This window comes from Marmota marmota, unplaced genomic scaffold (assembly GCF_001458135.2).
Source record: "Marmota marmota marmota unplaced genomic scaffold, marMar, whole genome shotgun sequence".
NCBI classification, from domain to species: Eukaryota; Metazoa; Chordata; class Mammalia; order Rodentia; family Sciuridae; genus Marmota; species Marmota marmota.
Genome location: NW_026000022.1, coordinates 4,560,859 through 4,580,072, shown reverse-complemented (window position 1 = coordinate 4,580,072; position 19,214 = coordinate 4,560,859). Strand labels below are relative to the sequence as shown.

Genomic DNA, 19,214 nt, shown 5'->3' with positions numbered 1-19,214 from the left:
AGGGCTTGAGCTTGGTTTGGTACCTTAAGTAGAAGGGGTTGATGGGTGGTCCTCGGATGCCGCAGTCAGCCAGGATTGGTCACTCTCATGGGCATATGTCATTTTTTTTTTTTTTGCCACACTCTGTGTGTGACCCCTTGCTTGTGCTTTTTCATCTATAAAACAGGACTTTTTCTAGTCCTGGACTCTAGAGGGAAACTGTGCTGAAAATGGCAAATATTTCAAAGTGTGAATACCAAAGTGTGAGTACCTTAGCATTTTCAAGTCTGTGAATGAAGTACATTTTACTCAGAGCCTTTAAAAAAATCTTAACAGGGGCTGCGGCTGTGGCTCAGCGGTAGAGTGCTTGCCTTGCATGTGTGAGGCACTGGGTTCGATCCTCAGCACCACATACAAATAAATATAAATATATATATAAATCTTAACAGGTGTGGTGATGCAAACCTATAGTCCCAGCTCCTCAGAAGGCCGAGGCCAGAGGATTTCTTGAGTCCATGGGGCTCAAGGCCAACTGGACAACATAGAAAGACCCTATCTCAAAACACAAAGTCATAATGTAATGTCACCCAGCTCATTCTTTTCTTTCTATTAGAAATTTTTGAGCCGATTCATTGTAGTAGCATCTATTTTCTTGAAAATTAAATAATGTTAATTTATAATATCACATGAAATAACTGTACATAAATATCATAATTTCATTTAATCAAGCACAGAAACCATATCAGGAAATAGTCTTTGGTGACACAGACACATCTAGTTTTGGAAACATTTTACAGTCCACATGCATTACATGGTACAGACAAATCATAGCTTCATTACAATTCAAATTTTCCATAATTGCTGCTATAGCAATCAAATAAACATCAATAGAGTATTCTAGGGCAGTTTTATTTTCCAAACAGTATTTGACTCAGTTCAGTTATTAAAGATGAAATACAGATTTTTTTTTAGGGAAATTGTAGAAACACATTTCAACTCCCAAACAACTCTGCTACAGAGTCAGGGTAGACAAGGGATATTGAAACAAGAAACAGCAGAATTACACTATACATCAGCATCATGACTCTGTCCAGCCGCTGTAAAGAAAAACATGGGGATCTGGCTGTACTTTACTTCACTTATTCACAGAAACAAAAGAATTCCTTCCCAGAATATGTAGAGGAAGATCACTGGAAATATAGTTATTTATATAAACATCAGTGGAGAATCATTATATACAGTTGTGGGTACATAAATACACTTATAGCTTACTCAATGTGTTCATGCCAAAAACTTGAAGACATCTTCCCCTCCTTAGTGTCCCACCTAAAATCTATACACAGATTTGTCCAATTCCCTTTATGCAGAGCTGGGGGTTGATCCACTGCTTGGAGAATGTTATGTATGCACCCTACCACTGAGCTATACCCCAGCCACTGTTGGATTTTTAATTGTATTCAATATTAAATTGAATACATTTAGAAAACTATTAAAGAAGGCTTACATCTCTTCCATATACATATTTCTGGTTAAACAGAAGAAATGTTGTCCCCTTTCTGCTAGATTTTGGCTCTAGCTCAGTTCCTTGTTGTGTTGGGGACCAACAAGAGAGAAAATACAATGCCTTGTTTAAGTGAAAGTTTGAGTCCTGTTTATATTAAACCTTTCCCTCTGAGATAATTGTAGTTTCTGAGATAGTTGTAGGTATTTAGAGATTAAATGCAGTTTTAAGAAATAATATCAAAAATTGCTCCGAAGCTTTTAACCCAGTTTCCCTTGAAGGTAATATCTTACTAAACTATAGTACAATTTCACAACCAGGATTTGGTCAAGATACTGAGCATTTCCATCACCACAGGTTCTTTTGTGTTAACTTTGCACAGTTACAACCACCTCGGTTGTTCTCTACCTTCCTCCCTGGCAACCCCTAATCTAGCCTTCATTCCTATAATTTTGCACTTCAAAATGTTCCATGAATGGAATCACACAGTGTATAAACTGTTAAGATTGGCTTTTCTCTTTCAGCATAATTCTCTGGAGATTCATCCAAGTTGCTGCCTGTTTTGGTAATTAGCTCCTTTTTATTGTTGAATAGTTTTCCATGCAATGGATGTATCACAATTTGTTTTAACAGCCACCAGATTAAATGACAGCTGGTTATTTCCAGTTCTTTAATATTATGAATAATCCATGTGCAAGTTATTCTATGAAAATCAGTATTCATTTCTCTGGCATAAATGCCTCGGTGTGCAATTGCTGGTTGGCATGGCCATTACACATCTAGTCAGGAAACAGCCACATGGTTTCCCAGAGTGGTTATTCTATTTTCCATTCCCAGCAGCAGTGGATGACTGATCCAGTTTCCTGGCAGGTATGCTTGCCAACGTTTGATGTTCTCATTACCTTTTATTTTGGCAGACTTGGTAGGTACGTAGTGATACCTCATTGTGGTTTTAGTTTGTTGTTCCCTAATGACTAATGATGTTGAATATCATTTCATGTGTTTATTTGCCATTTGTAGATCCTCTGCAGTGAAATGGTCCATCATAATCATTTTCTAATTGGAGTTTTAAAAAAGCTCTTGTGTTTTGAGAGTTCTTTACATATTCTAGATACTAGCCTTTTGTCAGATATGTGGTTTGCAGATATTTGCTCTCAGTATATAGCCTGCCTTCTGTCTTCTTAACATGGTCTTTTGCAGAACAAATCTTTTAAATTTTGATAAGGTCAAATTTATCGAATTTTCCTTTTATAGATTTTGGTGTCAGGTCAAAAAACCCTTTGCTTAGCCATTGATTCAAAAGACTTTATATTTCTTTCTATAGTTTTATAGTTTCACATTTTATATTTACAGATACGATCTCTTTTGAGTTAATTTTTGTAGAAGGTATGAAATTTAGTCCAAGGTTCATTTTATTTTCTCATGGATTTCCTGTTGCTCCGGTATATTTACTGAAAAGATTATCCTCCTTATGTTGAATTAATTCTGTATCTTTATTAAAAATTAGTTCAGCATATTTGTGTGGGACTATTTCTAGATTCACTGTTCTGTTCTATTCACCTATGTGTTTAAGCCTCTACCAATCACACGCCATCTTAAGTACTATTGCTATGTAATAAATTTTTCCATTGGATAGAGTGATTTATCCTACTTTGTTCTTTTACAAGATTGTTTCAGCTATCTCAAAGCCTGAAAACTTTTAGAAAAAGTTTGCATATGTCTACAAAAACCTTTCTGGGGTTTTGATAATAATTACATTAAACCAAGAGATCAGTTTGGGAGAGTTGGCATCTTTACTATTTTGTGTCTTCAAATCCATGAATATATTTATATATATGTCTGACCCACAGACAGATAGTCCTCCACCCTCACCCTGTACACAGTTTTGAGGCTGTGTGGTGCATATTCAACCCCTTTGTGGTTGCAATAAGTTTTGATCCAAGACACTTCATTTATTTAAGTCATTGATTTCTTTCAGCATTCAAATTCTGCACATGTTTTGTTAAGTTTATACCAAGCATAATTTAATTTTCTTTGAAGTGGCAGTAAGTGGTATTGTGATTATAGTTTTGATTTCCACATGTTCATGTGCTGATCTTGTTTCCTGGGACCTTACTTCACTCACTAGTCCCAGGTGGGGTTTTTTTATTATTATTATTTAAGAAGTAGATCATTTGGAATTTTCTATGTAAACAATCATGTCATCTGTAAATAGGAATACTTTTAATTTTTTTTAACCAATCCATATTCATTTTATTTTATTTTCCTTGCCTTACTATGTCTAAAACTTCCAGTATAGTCTTTTTTTCCTTTTCAGTGCTGGAGATTGAACCCAGGACTTCACATGTACTAGGCAAGCACTCTTCATTGAACTACCTTCAGCTCCCCAATATAGTCTTAAAATTTTTAATCAGCATACATTTTTTTGAGATTTTTCTGAAACATAATTCCCTGAATGGAGCCCATCCAACTCAAACTTGTGAATTTTCAAGATTATTCTGATTGTTCAGATTTTGTTTTGTGCAATTTGGATAAATACCTGACAACCTTTACCCGTATAAATGGAACCCGTCCTGCAAAACCCTCTGAAGCATCAGGGACCCTGAATGAGCCAAATGGAACTGAATATCAAAGCAAATCTAACGTAGGCATATTATCTCAAGACAGGACAGGGAGGGAGTGATGTTCCAAGAATTAAGGTTTGAAGTTAACTTATGGAGTACTTTTGAGTACGTGGCTTGTTCTTCCAGTTTCTCTCCCCAATCTTTCCTTAAAATTAGGGTAGCAGTAACTTTAAACTCTGAAAATATGAAATACCCTGAAAAAAACATCTTATTTTTATATTCCATTGCTAGGAACTCTTTTGAGAATTGGCTTATGACCAAAAAGAATCCTGTGCGTGTTACTATGTTTTTAGTAACAGGCACTTAAAATATATTTTTGACAACTCAAACCTTCATGTCTTATTTTGTTAAGCAAAAGCAAAAACCACTAACAACATTTTCTTTAAGAATTTTCTATACATAATGATGGTTGTTATGTTATAGAGCATACCAAACCCATCGAAGAGAGTCATAATTATTATAGAAAAATAGAAAACTTGGATTGTACCAGATTCTTTATAGATTTCAATTGTAAGAGATCTTTGGTGTGTACACATCGGTCCATGCAGGATGTGTACTCAAATTTCAGAGACCCCTCCCTTTTTCTTTTTTTTTAAATCCTGAAAGCAGTGACAAATCATCTCCAGACAAATCAGTCACTGTCTTTCATACTCCCTTTAAGGATTTTCAGCGACTAAGCATTTTAGTAACTCTGTTCTTAAAATCAAAAGCACTCATCCATTCTGTGCAGGGAGTTCAGGAGTCTGACCTTGAATATTGACTTGGCCATGCAGAGCCTCAGTTTCCTTGTCTGGAAGTGACAATGAGGACATACCCTCATTGGTTGTAGGGCCTAAATGAGATGACCTCTGGAAAGCACCCTCAGTTAGTGACCTCTTACATCCTCCTTTCAGGCTCTGTCTTTGCTTGCTTCACAGCCTCACCCTTCTCCCTTTTCCTCTCTACAATCCATGGCATGAGGTGCTTCTTATTTTGGATGCCACTCCTCATGCATGCGAGTGGGGAATTCTCTATAAAAAAAAATGTGAGCAGTTGGGATCTAAGAAGCTTGAGGCCAAATCTACCCCATTCTTTTTGGTGTTCTACCAACATCTGCTTCTACAGAATAGGCCTGTGCTGCAAACTCTGCCCGTTCTTACATTGCTGATCACATTAGAGGGGGGAGGAGTCCATAAGTGACCATAAGTGACATTGGTTACAATCTAGCTAATGTGACTCAATGATGTATTTGCAATCCAGGAGCATGATGAGTGACCCACAGACAGATAGTCCTCCACCCTCACCCTGTACACAGTTTTGAGGCTGTGTGGTGCATATTCAACCCCTTTGTGGTTGCAATAAGCTTTGATCCAAGACACTGCGTTTGGCACAGAAAACAACAAAAACAGTCTCACAATACAGAGCAGTCATATTGTACACACAGGCATAATTTTTTTTTTCCTAAAGAATGGACCAGTAAAGGTCTCAGTGTGCCGTTTTGACAACCAAGAGGTGAGTCTGGATTGAACGCAATGTAAACGAAGACGATCTCTGTGAAGTACCTGTGAAAGTGGAGGATCTTCAAATGACCCCTTGAGTCTCAAGTCACGCGCAAGGCTCCCTCTTCATCCTCTCGTTCTGCTGTAGGTGACAGGGCACCACGAAGCCTTCAACAAAGAGACAGCGTTCAAGAGCTGTCCGGTTACATCACGTAAAAGGTTTTCACTGTAATGCAAACAGCAGGGACTTTCTTCCATTGCATCAGGCCTTTCTAGGAACCGCTTTGAAATATTCCTCCTTTGAAATGTCAGATACACCTCCATACCATTTCTGAAGCCAAATATATTCTATTCTCATCTTCATGAAGAACCATTCATACTGACGGGGCCACTTCCTCATCCCTGGGTGCCTGAAGGAACAAAGAGAGATCACAGTAAAGTTGTTCTTATCAAAGGGGTGCACCCTGGGCCAGGTTACAGACCTTCAGACTCCTAGCCTTATTTAGGCTGAGAGCTGCTCAACTCAGCCAGAGGCAGAAGCTGAGGAGCTGGGTATGAGGGCCTGGGACAGCTTTGGGAAGGCAGGAAGCTCACAGTCCCTACACTGAATGGCAAAAATCTCACATCTCGAGCCAGGCTCCTTGATTTGACCAAGTTCAACTGCTGATGAGCTGCAAAGCCTTGTGGGCCCTCAGTGCTCACAAGCCCCAGTATCCTTACCTGTCATCTGGGTGAGCCTGATGGTGCTTGGGTCAGGAAGGCATGTGGGGAGCAAATAAGGAGGCACACATAAAACACCTGCAGTGGATGTCGGTGATTGTTAGTAGGAAACATCGAGAAAGGCTTCATGATTCTCTGTGTGAAATGTTAACAAAACGGGGAACCCATGAAACACGTCTGCTCATGGAAAGGTTTCTGTTCCTGTAGCAAGCTCAGGACTGTTGATCCAGGCTGAGAACCAATCACAGTGGACAGGAAACATTCCAGTTCACCTTCTGTTATTGACCGACTTGCCTTCTCCCCCCACGGGCACCCCTGCACACATTGTAATAACCTTGAGGGTAGAAGTTGTGGCTCACTAATCTTTTTAACGTCATAAAAATGTCCTTTAGAACTAAAAATGTTATAAACATAAAATTCAAAGACCAAGTCCAAACAGGGAAAAACATCTGTAACCAAGTAAATGCCAAGAGAGGACATGGGACCATGTTTGTTGCATTAACTTGATTAGGCAGGTTCCGTTATTTTCATTGTAGGGCAGGATATTACCAAAGGATGAAAATTGGTAGCAATTGTGCCTGGAACACTTCAATGTGGGGTGTTTTCCAAAGGTAGTGTCAGCCCACCTTGGGCCGCCTGTCTGGCCTCCATGGCCTCTACTGCTCCTGCTAGTGATCATGGTGGCCAGCACAAAGTTGGCCACATTGCCACTGAAAGGCACTCAGACCAACCACTGTCATTGTATCCATCCGAGGCATCCAATGGCACAACCATGAAAGCTATGTTTTATTATCGTATATTTCTGGGCCAACCAATTTTAGAGCATCTACACACCTTGAAAACATGGCCTGCTTGGCAAATTCTACTTCTTCTGGAGATACTGAAGTCATCTGGCCAGTGAGCGTTAATCGGACACATCGGGAATCTTCTGGGTCCACGATGTTTTTCCTGCAGGTAAAGAATGTTTTTTTCACATATTAAAACAATGACAGAGCCGCACGCAGTGGCACATGCCTATAATCTCTATGGCTTGAGAGTCTGAATCTATAAGTTCAAAGCCAGCCTTAGCAAAAAGGAGGTGCTAGGCAACTCAGTGAGACCCTGTCTCTAGATAAAATAGGGTGAGGATGTGGCTCAGTGGTCAAGTGCCCCTGAGTTCAAACCCTGCTACCAAACCATATAAATAAAAATAAAATAACAATGACAAAACATCAGTCTGAAACACTAGGGATTTTGTGAAAAATTTAAAGTGCTCGTCATATTTCTGAATATCTCATTCACACTTTTACTATTTACTATAATTATCTTAAAATACTTTAGCATGGGCAGTATGATAGGTGTGCTTTCATAAGTTGAGGGTTACAGTTGAGAGGCTATTAGAAGTTTTTGAAGTCAAGGATGCATGTGCCAGGAGAAATGGGAATTTGTTACCAAAAGATGACATTTCAGTTACTGCTGTAATTTGTATCTGGAATGTCCCCTAAAGGCCCGTGTAATGAAGCCTTAGACCCCAATTTGGCACTGGTGGGAGGTCATGGAAACAGGAAGAGCTGAGTCTTACTGAGAGGTCTTCCAGGCGCTAGTAATATGCCCTTGAAGGGGATGGTGGGGCCTTAGTCCCTCTTTTTTTTTTTTTTTTCTGTTTTCCTTGTAGCCAAGAGGTGATCAGTTTTACTATGCTACATGCTTCCCACCATGACGTGCTGCTCTACCGCAGGACCAAAAGCAATTGGGCCAACTGACATGGACCAAGCCTCTGAAAACTGTGAGCCCAAAAAACCTTCTCTATAAGTTGATCATCTCAGGTATTTTGTTGCAGTAACAGAAAGCTAACTAACACAGTTACCTTAGAGGAATAAGTTCTAGGATCTTCTGTACAACATCATACCTAGAATTAACAAAACAATATTGTCCCCCTCCCTTTTTTTTTTTTTTGTATTTGTGCTACAAAACCGAAACAATACAAAGGGACACAAGAAAATTTTGGGAGGTGTTGAATGTGTCTATTCCTGGTATTTGCATATGTCTAAATTCATCAAATTGAACACTACAAGTATGTTCAATTCTTTAAATTAATTATACCTCAATAAAACTTTTTGAAAATACACACAACATGCCTACTATCTGCAAGACCCACTAAGGAGTCAGTTTTTGCAGTAAGGCTGCCGTCCTGCCCAACTCTTCTCAGCTTGCAGATGACCATCTCTGTCTGTGTCTTTACTTGATCCTTCCTCTGTGCATGTCTGTGTCCTAATTTCCTCTTCTCATAAGGACAGCAGCCATATGGGACCATTCTAAAGATGACATCTTAACTTAGTTACCCCTTTTAGTATTCTGTCTCCAAATAATCACATCCTGGGGTTCCAGAGGGTCCTCAACATGTGAATTTGGGGTGGGACAATTAATTCCATTACAGCAATATAACTTTTTTTATTCAAATGTTTTTGGTTTGACTATGATTTGGGAAGTTAACTGTGTGTGCAGTGATTGATGAAAAATGTACTAAGGGAAGCACTCAGGTTCAAACTCTAGACATTCGTGAAGCTCAATGAAAAAAAGCCTTAACTAAACACAAAACAAATACTAGATTTAATACCTTTCTTTTTTAGATTTTTTTTAGTTTTTTTTTTTTAAGGTGGACACAACATCTTTATTTTATTTTTATGTGGTGTTGAGGATCGAACCCAGCGCCCCGCGCATGCTAGGCGAGTGTGCTACCGCTTGAGCCACATCCCCAGCCCCTCTTTTTTAGATTTTTAAAATTTTTTTTCTATTAAATTTTAAAGTATTTTAAGCTCATAAGAAAGTATGAAGAATAAAATAATAAAAAGTGATGTTCCTGTTGGGGCTCAGAAAAAGATACCTGAAAGTGGACAGGGCAGTTTCCTCCCTGATCCTCTCCTGCCCTCCTGTGGTGATCTGCATGGCTGTTAATTCAGAAGACTGTGAGGGGTGATGGGGAATTAAGAAAAACACATAAACACTTAGAAAGGTGAGATCAGGTGGTACCATCCTCTGGTGGAGGAACAGTGACCCAGAGCTGGCTCTACACATTTATTATATAGGCTTTATCACCAAAAGGCTATTTGTGGGCTGGGATGTAGCTCAGTGGCAAAGCGTCTGCCTTACATTCACAAAGCCCTGGGTTTGACCCCCAGTTCCAAAAAAGACCAAAAAAACAAAACAAAACAAAACAAACAAAAAAAAAACCACCCACCCCCCAAAAAAATAAGATTAAAAAAAAAAAAGGCTATTTGTGAGGAATTCTTCTAGAAAGCAGGCAGACTTGAAGTTCAGAGCACACAGTGTGGTTATCTTCTGAAGTTCAGAATCTTTTATTCCTAGGAGACAGTGTCTGTGACTTAAGGTTAAAACGGACGTCTCTGGACGTTTGCCTGGAGAGATCAAGGGCAGGTGTGCCATATAGCAACTGGGGAATGTTAACCCTGTACTTTTGCACAGGGAAGTGTTAACCCTATACACTTGTAATCCCAGTGCAATCACACCACAACCACAAAGTAATCAGACACCTTGATTCACATCACCACCTCCTGTTTCTCTCTCCTCCTTCTCCCCCAAGTCAAACCATAGAAACCAGAATTCCTTATCCTCAAGGCAGGTCATAGAAACCAGAACCCCTTTTCCCCAAAGCTGACCATGGAACCTAAAAAGAGTACTCAAATTTTCCCCTGCCTTTCTGTACAAGAGTTGCCTGTAAAGCAATTCTGTGACCTACCTTGTGTGAGAGTAGGTCATGAGACTCTCCAGTTTGGAAGGGGTTCTGCCCTTTACCTGGGAGGAAGGAAGGCTGCAGAGGGTTGGGGAAAGTTTGAACAGGCAGGCCTCGCTGGGTTCCCCACTCTATTTCCATTAGCTTTTTATTCAGTTTCTACCTGACTGTCCAGACTGCGTCCATCAGCCTAAGCATAAAAATGGGCAGTTCACCTCAATCTGAAGTCTCCATGCCACGTAAAACTATGATTAAATAAATTACTTACGCTTTCCTCTTTTTGACCTGTTATCACAGGGATGTGTGTCACCAAAACTCTTAATTATTTTTGTATTTGGTGGTACTAAGGATTGAACCTAGGAGCTCTTCACCACTGAGCTATATAACCAGCCCTTTACATTTTTAAATTTTGAGACAGAATTTTACTAAATTGCCCAGGCTGGCCTCCAACGTGCGATCCTCCTGCCTTAGCCTCCCAAGTAGCCAAGATTATAGGAGTGCACCACAATATCTAGCACAATTACCCTTTATGCTGGATAGAAAAGGGATCACCCTTTTCCTTCTCTACATACTGTAAACAAAGAAATAATGAGTGAGGTTAAAATGAGCAAAGGCACCCAAACCAGTGTTTCGCAGAGGTAAAGTGAGCTTGGGTTTTTAACAAGTCCCACAATTTGACAACCAACACAAATAACGGTAGTGGTAAGTTTTGGAAGCCCACTGGAGTGTCCAAGTCAGGAAGCAAAACTGATCACTCCAGTATTCCCAAAACCTTGCAAGATGTAGTTAGATTCCAGAAAAATGTTCACTTTGGTGGATTTAGTTCTTGACATGATCTCTGCATGACAACCTTCCTCCTGTCAGTGAATCTCAGACATGGAGAAGACTTTGCTTTCTCTTCTTTTAGGTCCTTCTGCAGCCATTTGGACTTATTTTGTCAATATCTATCACACAACTTTGTCAAATCTCAATATTTTGTAACTTTTGCCCCAGATCCTTCTTTAAAGAATAAAGGACAACATATACAATTGAAATTCCCCACAATTCACCCAAATACCCTTCTCTTTCTTCCTTCTTTATTACCTTAAACTTGGTGTTTTTTTTTTTTTTACACTCATGCATGCTTTTATAACTGTGGATGCACCACAAGCAACATCTTGTTGCTTTGCATATTTAACCCTTAACATACATACATCACATGATACCTGTTCTGCTGCAACTTCCACGTTGGTTTACCAGCATTAAGTTGCTATTCTGTCTGCCTTACTCTTCATTTTATTTCTCAATTGGCAAACTATAGCCTCTGGGCCAAATTGGACTATCACCTGTTTTGTTCAGATTGAGAGGTAAGAATGGATTTTACATTTTTAAAAGGTTGGGGAAAAAAACATCAAAAGAAGAATACTTTATGACAGATGAGAGTTACAAGAAGTTCACCTTTTGGTATGCTGAAATGAAGTTTTATTGGATCACAACCACACACGTTTGCTTCCATATTGTGTATGGTCATGATACAGCAGCAGAGTTGAGTTGTTTTGACAGAAACTGTGTGGCTTATAGCACTTAAAATAAAAATTCTATTTGCTCCTTACAGGAAAAAAAATCACTGCCAACTTCTGTTTTAGGTTGTGGTAAGGAAAGAGGGGGCATTCCTTGGGCCCCTCCATGAAGATTAAATGCATGCATTCACCTAAAGTGTTAGAATAGTGCCTGCTGTGTAATAACCCTGAAAGGATGCTACCACCATTTTGTTGTTCAATTTTTATGTGGGAGTGGCTGGAGGGCCTGGGATTGTGCCCAAATTTGTGGTATGATCAATTATGAAAATATTGAAGACTGGAGGACTCATTTGTGTTCCTTCAAAATTCTAATGTTAGAGACCTAACTTCCCATGTGTCTATATTTGGAGATAGGACCTTTAGTTAGATCTTGCTTTATTTTTTTCTTTCTGTGGAGCTGATGAAACTGAAGTTTTGAGATGAAACGGGATTCACTGCTTCTGCTGGTGGGTGGGGTCTGCCCAAGCTGCAGACCTCTGCAGCTGGGAGGTGCTGGGGGGTTCTTAAGGGCAGGCCACGCCCTCCAGTGTTGCGGAGACCCTGGCAGCTCATCTTCAGTTTGTTTTTCTTCCTGGGTTCTTGTCTTAAGAATTTGAAGAATGAAATCCACAGATTGGGATGAGTGAGTGTAATGGCAGGATCTATTGAAGAATAGAAATAGAACTCTTGCAGTTGGGCTGGGGTTGTGGTTGTGGCTCAGTGGTAGAGCGCTTGCCTAGCATGTGTGAGGCACTGGGTTCCATCCTCAGCACCACATAAAAATAAATAGACATGTGTCCATATACAACTAAAAAAAAAAAAAAAAGGACTCTTGCAGTGCAGGAGGGGACCTGATTTTTCTCCTACCTAGAGTGTGCTAATTTAGCACTTGGTTCACTGTTATTCCAAACTTATGCTAAATAGGATTTGGAAAAGTACTAACTCTGTTGGTCCAAGTTTATGCCATTTGGGGTTTGGAGACACACTAAAACTATTGGTCAAGTCTTGAGTTTCAACTTCGATTCAAGTATGCTCTACTTCCATTTTCTCAAGGCAGGTCAGGAAGTAGGAGGTTGAGGTCATTGGATGGGGTTGCAGCGCTGCCTAGAGTGGGCTTCTGCAGCAGGCCTTGTGCCATGCCCAGGCCTGGCTGCTAAAGGATGACAGGTCAGCCACCTTGGCTCACCTGGACGCTGGCTCACAGTGCCTGCACTGCGGACTCCACGTGGCGGAGGCCCACGCTTGCTGCTCACGCTCACACCCACCCAGGCCACCCCTCAGCTGCTCCACTGCTATGCTGCCATCTGGCAGGGAGTATCAGGTGTGGCTTCCTGGCTTGGCAGCAGGGAAGCCGTGTCACTCAGTAGAACACGGGGTTCCAATTACAAAGGGCAAATGTTCTCCCACAGAGCTACAACCCTAGTCCTGAGATAAAGACTTTAAAGAAATAATTAAGATTAAATGAAGTCACAATGCTGCGGCCATGATTCCTCAGGACTAGCGTTCTTACAGGAAGAAGAAGAGACACCAAAGATACATGGGTACAGAGGAGAATCACAGGAGGACATGGTGAGAAGACAGTCATCTTCTGGCCAGCTAGCTGGCAACTTATCCTGGACATCTCGCCTCTACAAGTGTGAGAAAATAAATTTCTGTGTTTTTAAACTACCTAGTCTGTGGTATTTTGTTATGGCAGCCCGGGAAAACTAATACAAAGATTGTAAGGACTGAATGGCGCTCTTGAAATGATGAATATCAAAGGCTTCCCACTCTGCCTCTCTTGCTAAGAGTGTTGTAGAAGTAGGTTGATATGGTGGTAGAAAGGATTAAATGAAGGGGATTATGGATGATGTATAATGTGGGTAGAGGTTGATCTACAAAATTTGAAAGTATAGATTTTATATGGCTTCTAGAAATGTATTTTTACCATCCTGATGATATGATGATACCTAGCAGCATCATGGTAAAGGCCAGGCCCCCTTTAAAGTAGACCATAACAGGTTCTTGGCAGGATGTGCCCATCAGTTCCAAGCTCCATACTAACTCACTATTCATCTGTCTCATCTCACAATGTGATCACTGGTTGATCAAATGATACAAATGCCAGCTTTTTCCATTTTTAAGCCAAGTACAATTATTTAGCATGTGCTTATCTTCTGTATCTTCTTTTGATACAGTATGCATGGATGTAGCAATACATCAATACTAGAAATAAAGACTTAATTCAGTAGGCCTGGGTTGTTCAAACACTGCACATGTCAAAGAAAGGCCCGTCTTCAGGAGGACTGGCTCTTGACCAGTTCCTGAGAAATAACCTTTGCTCCTTTGAAATATCCTTTCTGATATGAGCATTTATATATATGTATATATGCCTGAAGTCCTGGGCTCCACTGTATCAGTTTGACCTTTGGGAGTTGGAAGACTAAGTACCGCGATCAGTCATGCAGGTGCTATCGTGTACACAGGACTGAATTACAGTAAAATCTCTGAACAGTAAGCCCATGTGAGCTTCCATGGTTGGTACTACTTTGCACATATTGCCATGCATCGTGTCTGGGAGAATTAAGTATGTCCCCACGCAGTTCCACAGGGAGGAGACACCTGGAGGCATATGTCTGGATTTTCTGGGACCCTGCCCTATGCACTGTGAGCTTCTGAGTCTTGTGAGCCTTCCTAGCAAATCCCTGAGCCTGAGGGTGGTGTTGGGGACCCCAACACACCTGACCAAGCAGACTCTGACAGCTCCTCTTTTCACGCCTCTGTCCTGAGGCGTGAATCACTAAAACTCACTCTCATCCAGGACATTACCTTAAAATCTTGAGAAAGCTGCCTCTGTCAAACAAAGCATATGTTTTGCTTATACTTAGGAAACATGTCTTTGCCTGCCTGACGTTTCTCCTTTATTATACATGCCATTGAGTCATCTGGAGAAAGGGAAATAGTGGACATGCCCACATATTCAGGTAAATTGCTTCATGCGGGAACACTATGTTCCATTTGGAAGTGTCATAATCTGCCGTGTTTTTGACATTGCAAAAGTGTAATTGCCGAGTTGGGAATTTTCTTGTTGGTTAAGAATGACAGAATGTAATTACAAAAATAACTGTAAAAAGAGAATCTACATTGGGCTTTGTAAAATAAAACTGAGAAGCATAGAAGAAAATAAGGAAAAATAGTAAGCAGGAACTAAATAATACATGTAGTGGAACTATTAGAATCCGTCCAGACAAGAGTGTCCTCAGTTTTACCCAATTTATTTGTTCACTATTAAAGCTAATTTCTTCAACAAAATTGCTCAGCCGTGAAAGCAATGGAATTAACACCCTTAAGTAAGTCATTATGGAATAATAATACATTACATTTAAATAGGGAGTATTTTTGCTTCTCTACTGCCAGTGGTTACATGGAATTAAAAAGGGAATTATATATATAATTTATATATATAATATATATATAAATAGGTAAATAGAGTACTTTCCATTTACACAGTAAGGAACCCAGCTAAGCTTTGTATCGCTTTCTTCTCACTGGTGGTAAGCAAGCTAATGGCCCCTCAAAGATGTCCACATTCCTATCTCTGGAACATGTGAATAGGGTACCTTATATGATGAAAGGGAATTAACATTGGTGATCAGTTGATTTCGTTAGGAAGATTTTTCCAGATTAACTGGCTGGGCCAATGTAATCATCAGGTAGAAGAGAGAGGTAAATAAGAACATGGAAGTGATGTGATGTGAGAAAGATCCAACAGGATCCATATTCACCTAGCTTTGAATATGGAAGGGCACAAGAGCATGAGACGCAGGCAGCCTCTATGAGCTGGAAAAGTCAAGGGAATGGACTCTGCTCATGGCCTTCAGAAAGGAAGACAGATTGCCACATGTAGGATTTAGTCCTTGGCTTCTAACCTTCTCAACTATAATGTGATACATTTATATTGTTTTAAACCACTAACCTGGGGTAATTTGTTATAGCAGCATCAGGAAACTAATCTTAAGGAAACTAGATGGCGACCTGCTCTCAGGCACATGTGTTCAACACACCTGAGGTTACTGACAGCTGTTGCTCCTGAAATGGCCAGCAAATGCAAGGCGAACCAGGAAAGAGGACACTGTGTACCCTAGGACCCTGATGGATGGCTGTCAGTTTATGGGCCATTTTTATAAACATAAACTATGGGAAGCTCCTCCTCTTGGTAAAGCATCTCAAATATTGTTTAGTCATCCACTTCACTGTCTCACACAGCTTTGGAAATTCTATTCCATACCCAGGTCCTGAGCACCTGAATTGTCTAAGTCAACTAGACTATGTTATCCCCAGCCATAGTGATGGATTCATGGATTTGCACAAGAGCATGTTTGCTAGTTAAAGCTCAGCAGCTACTACTGAGGACTTCTGGGATAAAAACTCTCTTACTCTTCTTTGGACTCTTTCTGGTGAGCTCCTCACTTTTGTTGGATATAAATACAAACAGGGCAGCATGGGTACCTAGGAGTTGCTGGCTGCCATATTGAATTAACAAGAGGGGCTACCCTTAAGATGAAGCAGACACTGCAGAAGGCAGAGAGAGGAGGGGGAAAAAAATCTCTTGGGTTGAAATTGAAGAGTCCCTAAGAAAAGGCTCCCTCTGGACCTTTCAGTCATGTGAACTAATACATTTCTTAATTCTTTAAGCCCCCTTGAGTTTACTGCTGATTCTTTCCACTGAAAAGTTTCTCACTAACTGAAGAGGTTCAAGTTTCTGGAATATGTTTGTGTCTGTTCTTAGAATGGATGGTATGATCAAGACATGTCCACCTAACGTAGAGTGGTATTCCTAGTGATCCATGATATTTATTTAATAAAGGCAGTGAAGTTATTATAGAACTATGTCAAGCACACTCATGTATACACCTCACTCTTTTCATGTCACCTTTTTGAAATTGGGACTCAGAGATGCGGTACCATAAAAGAGAGATACTCTGGCTACTGTGATTGCTTTGAGTAATCAAGTTCTTTGTCTCCAACCCAGAAGTCTTTTGTCTCCTGCTGGAATCCGTAAACTGGGGCAGGCTAGCGTGTTTGTAAATAGGGTAAACAGTTCTTGATACGAGGTAAAAATACCACATTCTTTGGTTTGGGTTGGAATTGAATCACTTTAGAACCAATAAGATAAAATCCTTAATATTTTTTAGTTTATCAGAAGCCCAGATTTGCAAATACAGATGCCCCTCAGAATCTACATAGAATTGGTTTCATGAACCACAACCTCTCTGGATACCAAATCTAAGGACACCCGAGTCCCTTATATAAAATATAGTATTGGGCTAGGGATGTGGCTCAATCGGTAGCACGCTTGCCTGGCATGCGTGCGGCCCGGGTTCGATTCTCAGCACCACATACAAGCAAAGATGTTGTGTCTGCTGAAAACTAAAAAATAAATATTAAAAAATTTCTATCTCTCTCTCCTCTCTCTCTCTCTCTCTTTAAAAAAAATTAAAAAAAATAAAATAAAATATAGTATTTGTGTATAACCAATGTATATCCTTCCACGTACCTTAAATCATCTCTAGATTATTTGTAATACACAATAAAATGTAAATGCTATGTAAATAGTTGTTATATACTGTATTGTCTGAGGAATAACGAAAAGAAAAAACCCTGTACATGTCCAATACAAATGCAATATTTTTCAAATATATTCCACCCCATTGGCTAAATCCACTGCTACGAATGTGGAGAGTTGACTGAATCTGTCAATCTTTGACTAACAAAGATCAATTATTTAGGACTGAGGAATGTAGCTCCGTGGTAGACACGTGCCTAGCCTGTTCAATGCTGTCCTTCCTTTTTTCCTCACTCTTCTTCCTCTCCCTCCTTCGTCCCTTTCTTCCTTTCTTCCCTTCCTGTTATGTATGAACCCAGGCCCTTACACATGCTGAGCATATGCTCCACCACTGAACCACAACTCCAGCCCCTAGAAATGCTGTTTTTAAACAGAGATGTTTCCTATTATTGGGTTTATGTGGTAGGGTGATGAAAGAACCCTTGCTGGCATGAAGTTTGGAAACTACTGCTGTCCTTGTCCTTGCTGGCTTAGTTCAGGGCCTTTAAGAGTACATCCTCAGTCAGCAGATGTAAGTAGCATTGGCACAAAATGTCTGCATGAACTTCTCGCAAGTCTCTCCATATTTTTTTGTCCCCTGTCTAGCATTCTGCTTAAGCCCCCTGGTCTTATACACCATCTGCTATTTCCTGACCTCCAACTCAAACTCCATTCCTAGGTGCCTGACAGAGTGAAAAAAAAAATCACTATTAAAGAAACAATAACTTATTTTTGCATCTGTGCATCTGCATATTTTTAGGAGAGAGATGGCAGTGTTGGTAGCAGAAAGTAGTAACTGTCTGGAAAGAGTGCTTTTTGTTTAGGAAGGCACCTGGATGAGTCTGATTATCTAGGTGAGACCCTCTTCACAGCGCACAACTGGCCAGTGTTTGGAAACCACTATGAACTGAATGTTTGTGTCTCCCCAACCCAAACTCCCTATGTTAAAATCCTTTACACCCAAACTGATGGTATCAAGAAATGGATAGGGATTGGTTACAGAGATAAGGCTTTCAGAGAGCTCTCTCCGCCTCTTCCCACCACACGAGGACACAATGAGAAGCAGCCACAAGACTATGAGAAGGAAATATTCCTTGTTTAAGCCCTTCAGCTTGGCAATTTGTTACAGCAGCCCCAATCAACTAAGTCAGAGAGAGAGAGAGAGAGAGAGAGAGAAAAGGAATCGAGTGTGTACAATACTGTAAATGGGAGGCACATTCCCCAGTGGTAGTGAATTTTCAGATTCTTAACTGGTAGGAGATACAGAAGGAGTTTCCTGAGACTCAGAGAAGAAAAGACAGACCCATAGAGGAGACCTGAGTCTGGCAGGGATGGACCCTCCACATGGCAGAAGGCAGGAGGTAAGGGTCTGGCCGGCGAGTGGAGCATGGATGGCCTGTGACATGGTTTCTGTCCTTTGCTATACCTGGGGTTGCCAGATTTAGTAAATTAAAAACACAGGTTACTGGGGCTGGGGATGTGGCTCAAGTGGTAGCACGCTCGCCTGGCATGCGTGCGGCCCGGGTTCGATCCTCAGCACCACATACAAACAAAGATGTTGTGTCCACCGAAAAATAAATAAATAAATATTAAAAAAAAAAAAAAAACACAGGTTACTCAGTTGACAGTTGAATCTGAATTTCAGATAAGCAACTTTTTTTTTTTTTTTAAACACAGTGGATGGGACATACTCATACACATTTAATGGGCACCTTGTGTTCTCCACACAACCCCTAGCTGTGCCCTCCTCTCCACTATTCTCCAGTAAAAGCCAGCTGCTGCATCTAATATCCCTGTGTGGTGGGAGACAGCAGCCTCCAGAGGTACTGATAAGACCTCTGGTGGTGACTGGAAAGGGAGGACAAAGGAGCAGGAGGGTCTATCACTGCCTGTACCCTTGGCACCAGTGGGAATCCTGGGGATGTCTGGCGGCTCCCTGCCTCCCACAGTTGGTGATTTCAAGTTTGTATTGCTGGCACGGGTGATTTGTGGGGCTGGAGAACTTGAGAACTTGAGCTGTGTGGATTCTGTCTCTCCTTGAGGTCAGCGGACATTCTTCA

The 19,214-nt window shown here is 40.6% G+C and overlaps 1 protein-coding gene across 1 annotated transcript in view; it reads right to left on the bottom strand.

The window, feature by feature from the left end:
• Positions 1–681: 681 nt before the first annotated feature.
• Positions 682–19,214, bottom strand: part of Creg2 (cellular repressor of E1A stimulated genes 2) — a 38,523-nt gene continuing 19,990 nt past the window's right edge. Inside the window, 2 exon segments of the mRNA XM_015504962.2 lie at positions 682–5,992; positions 7,137–7,250. Coding sequence (XP_015360448.1) covers positions 5,845–5,992; positions 7,137–7,250 — 262 coding nt within the window. The 3' untranslated portion in view covers positions 682–5,844.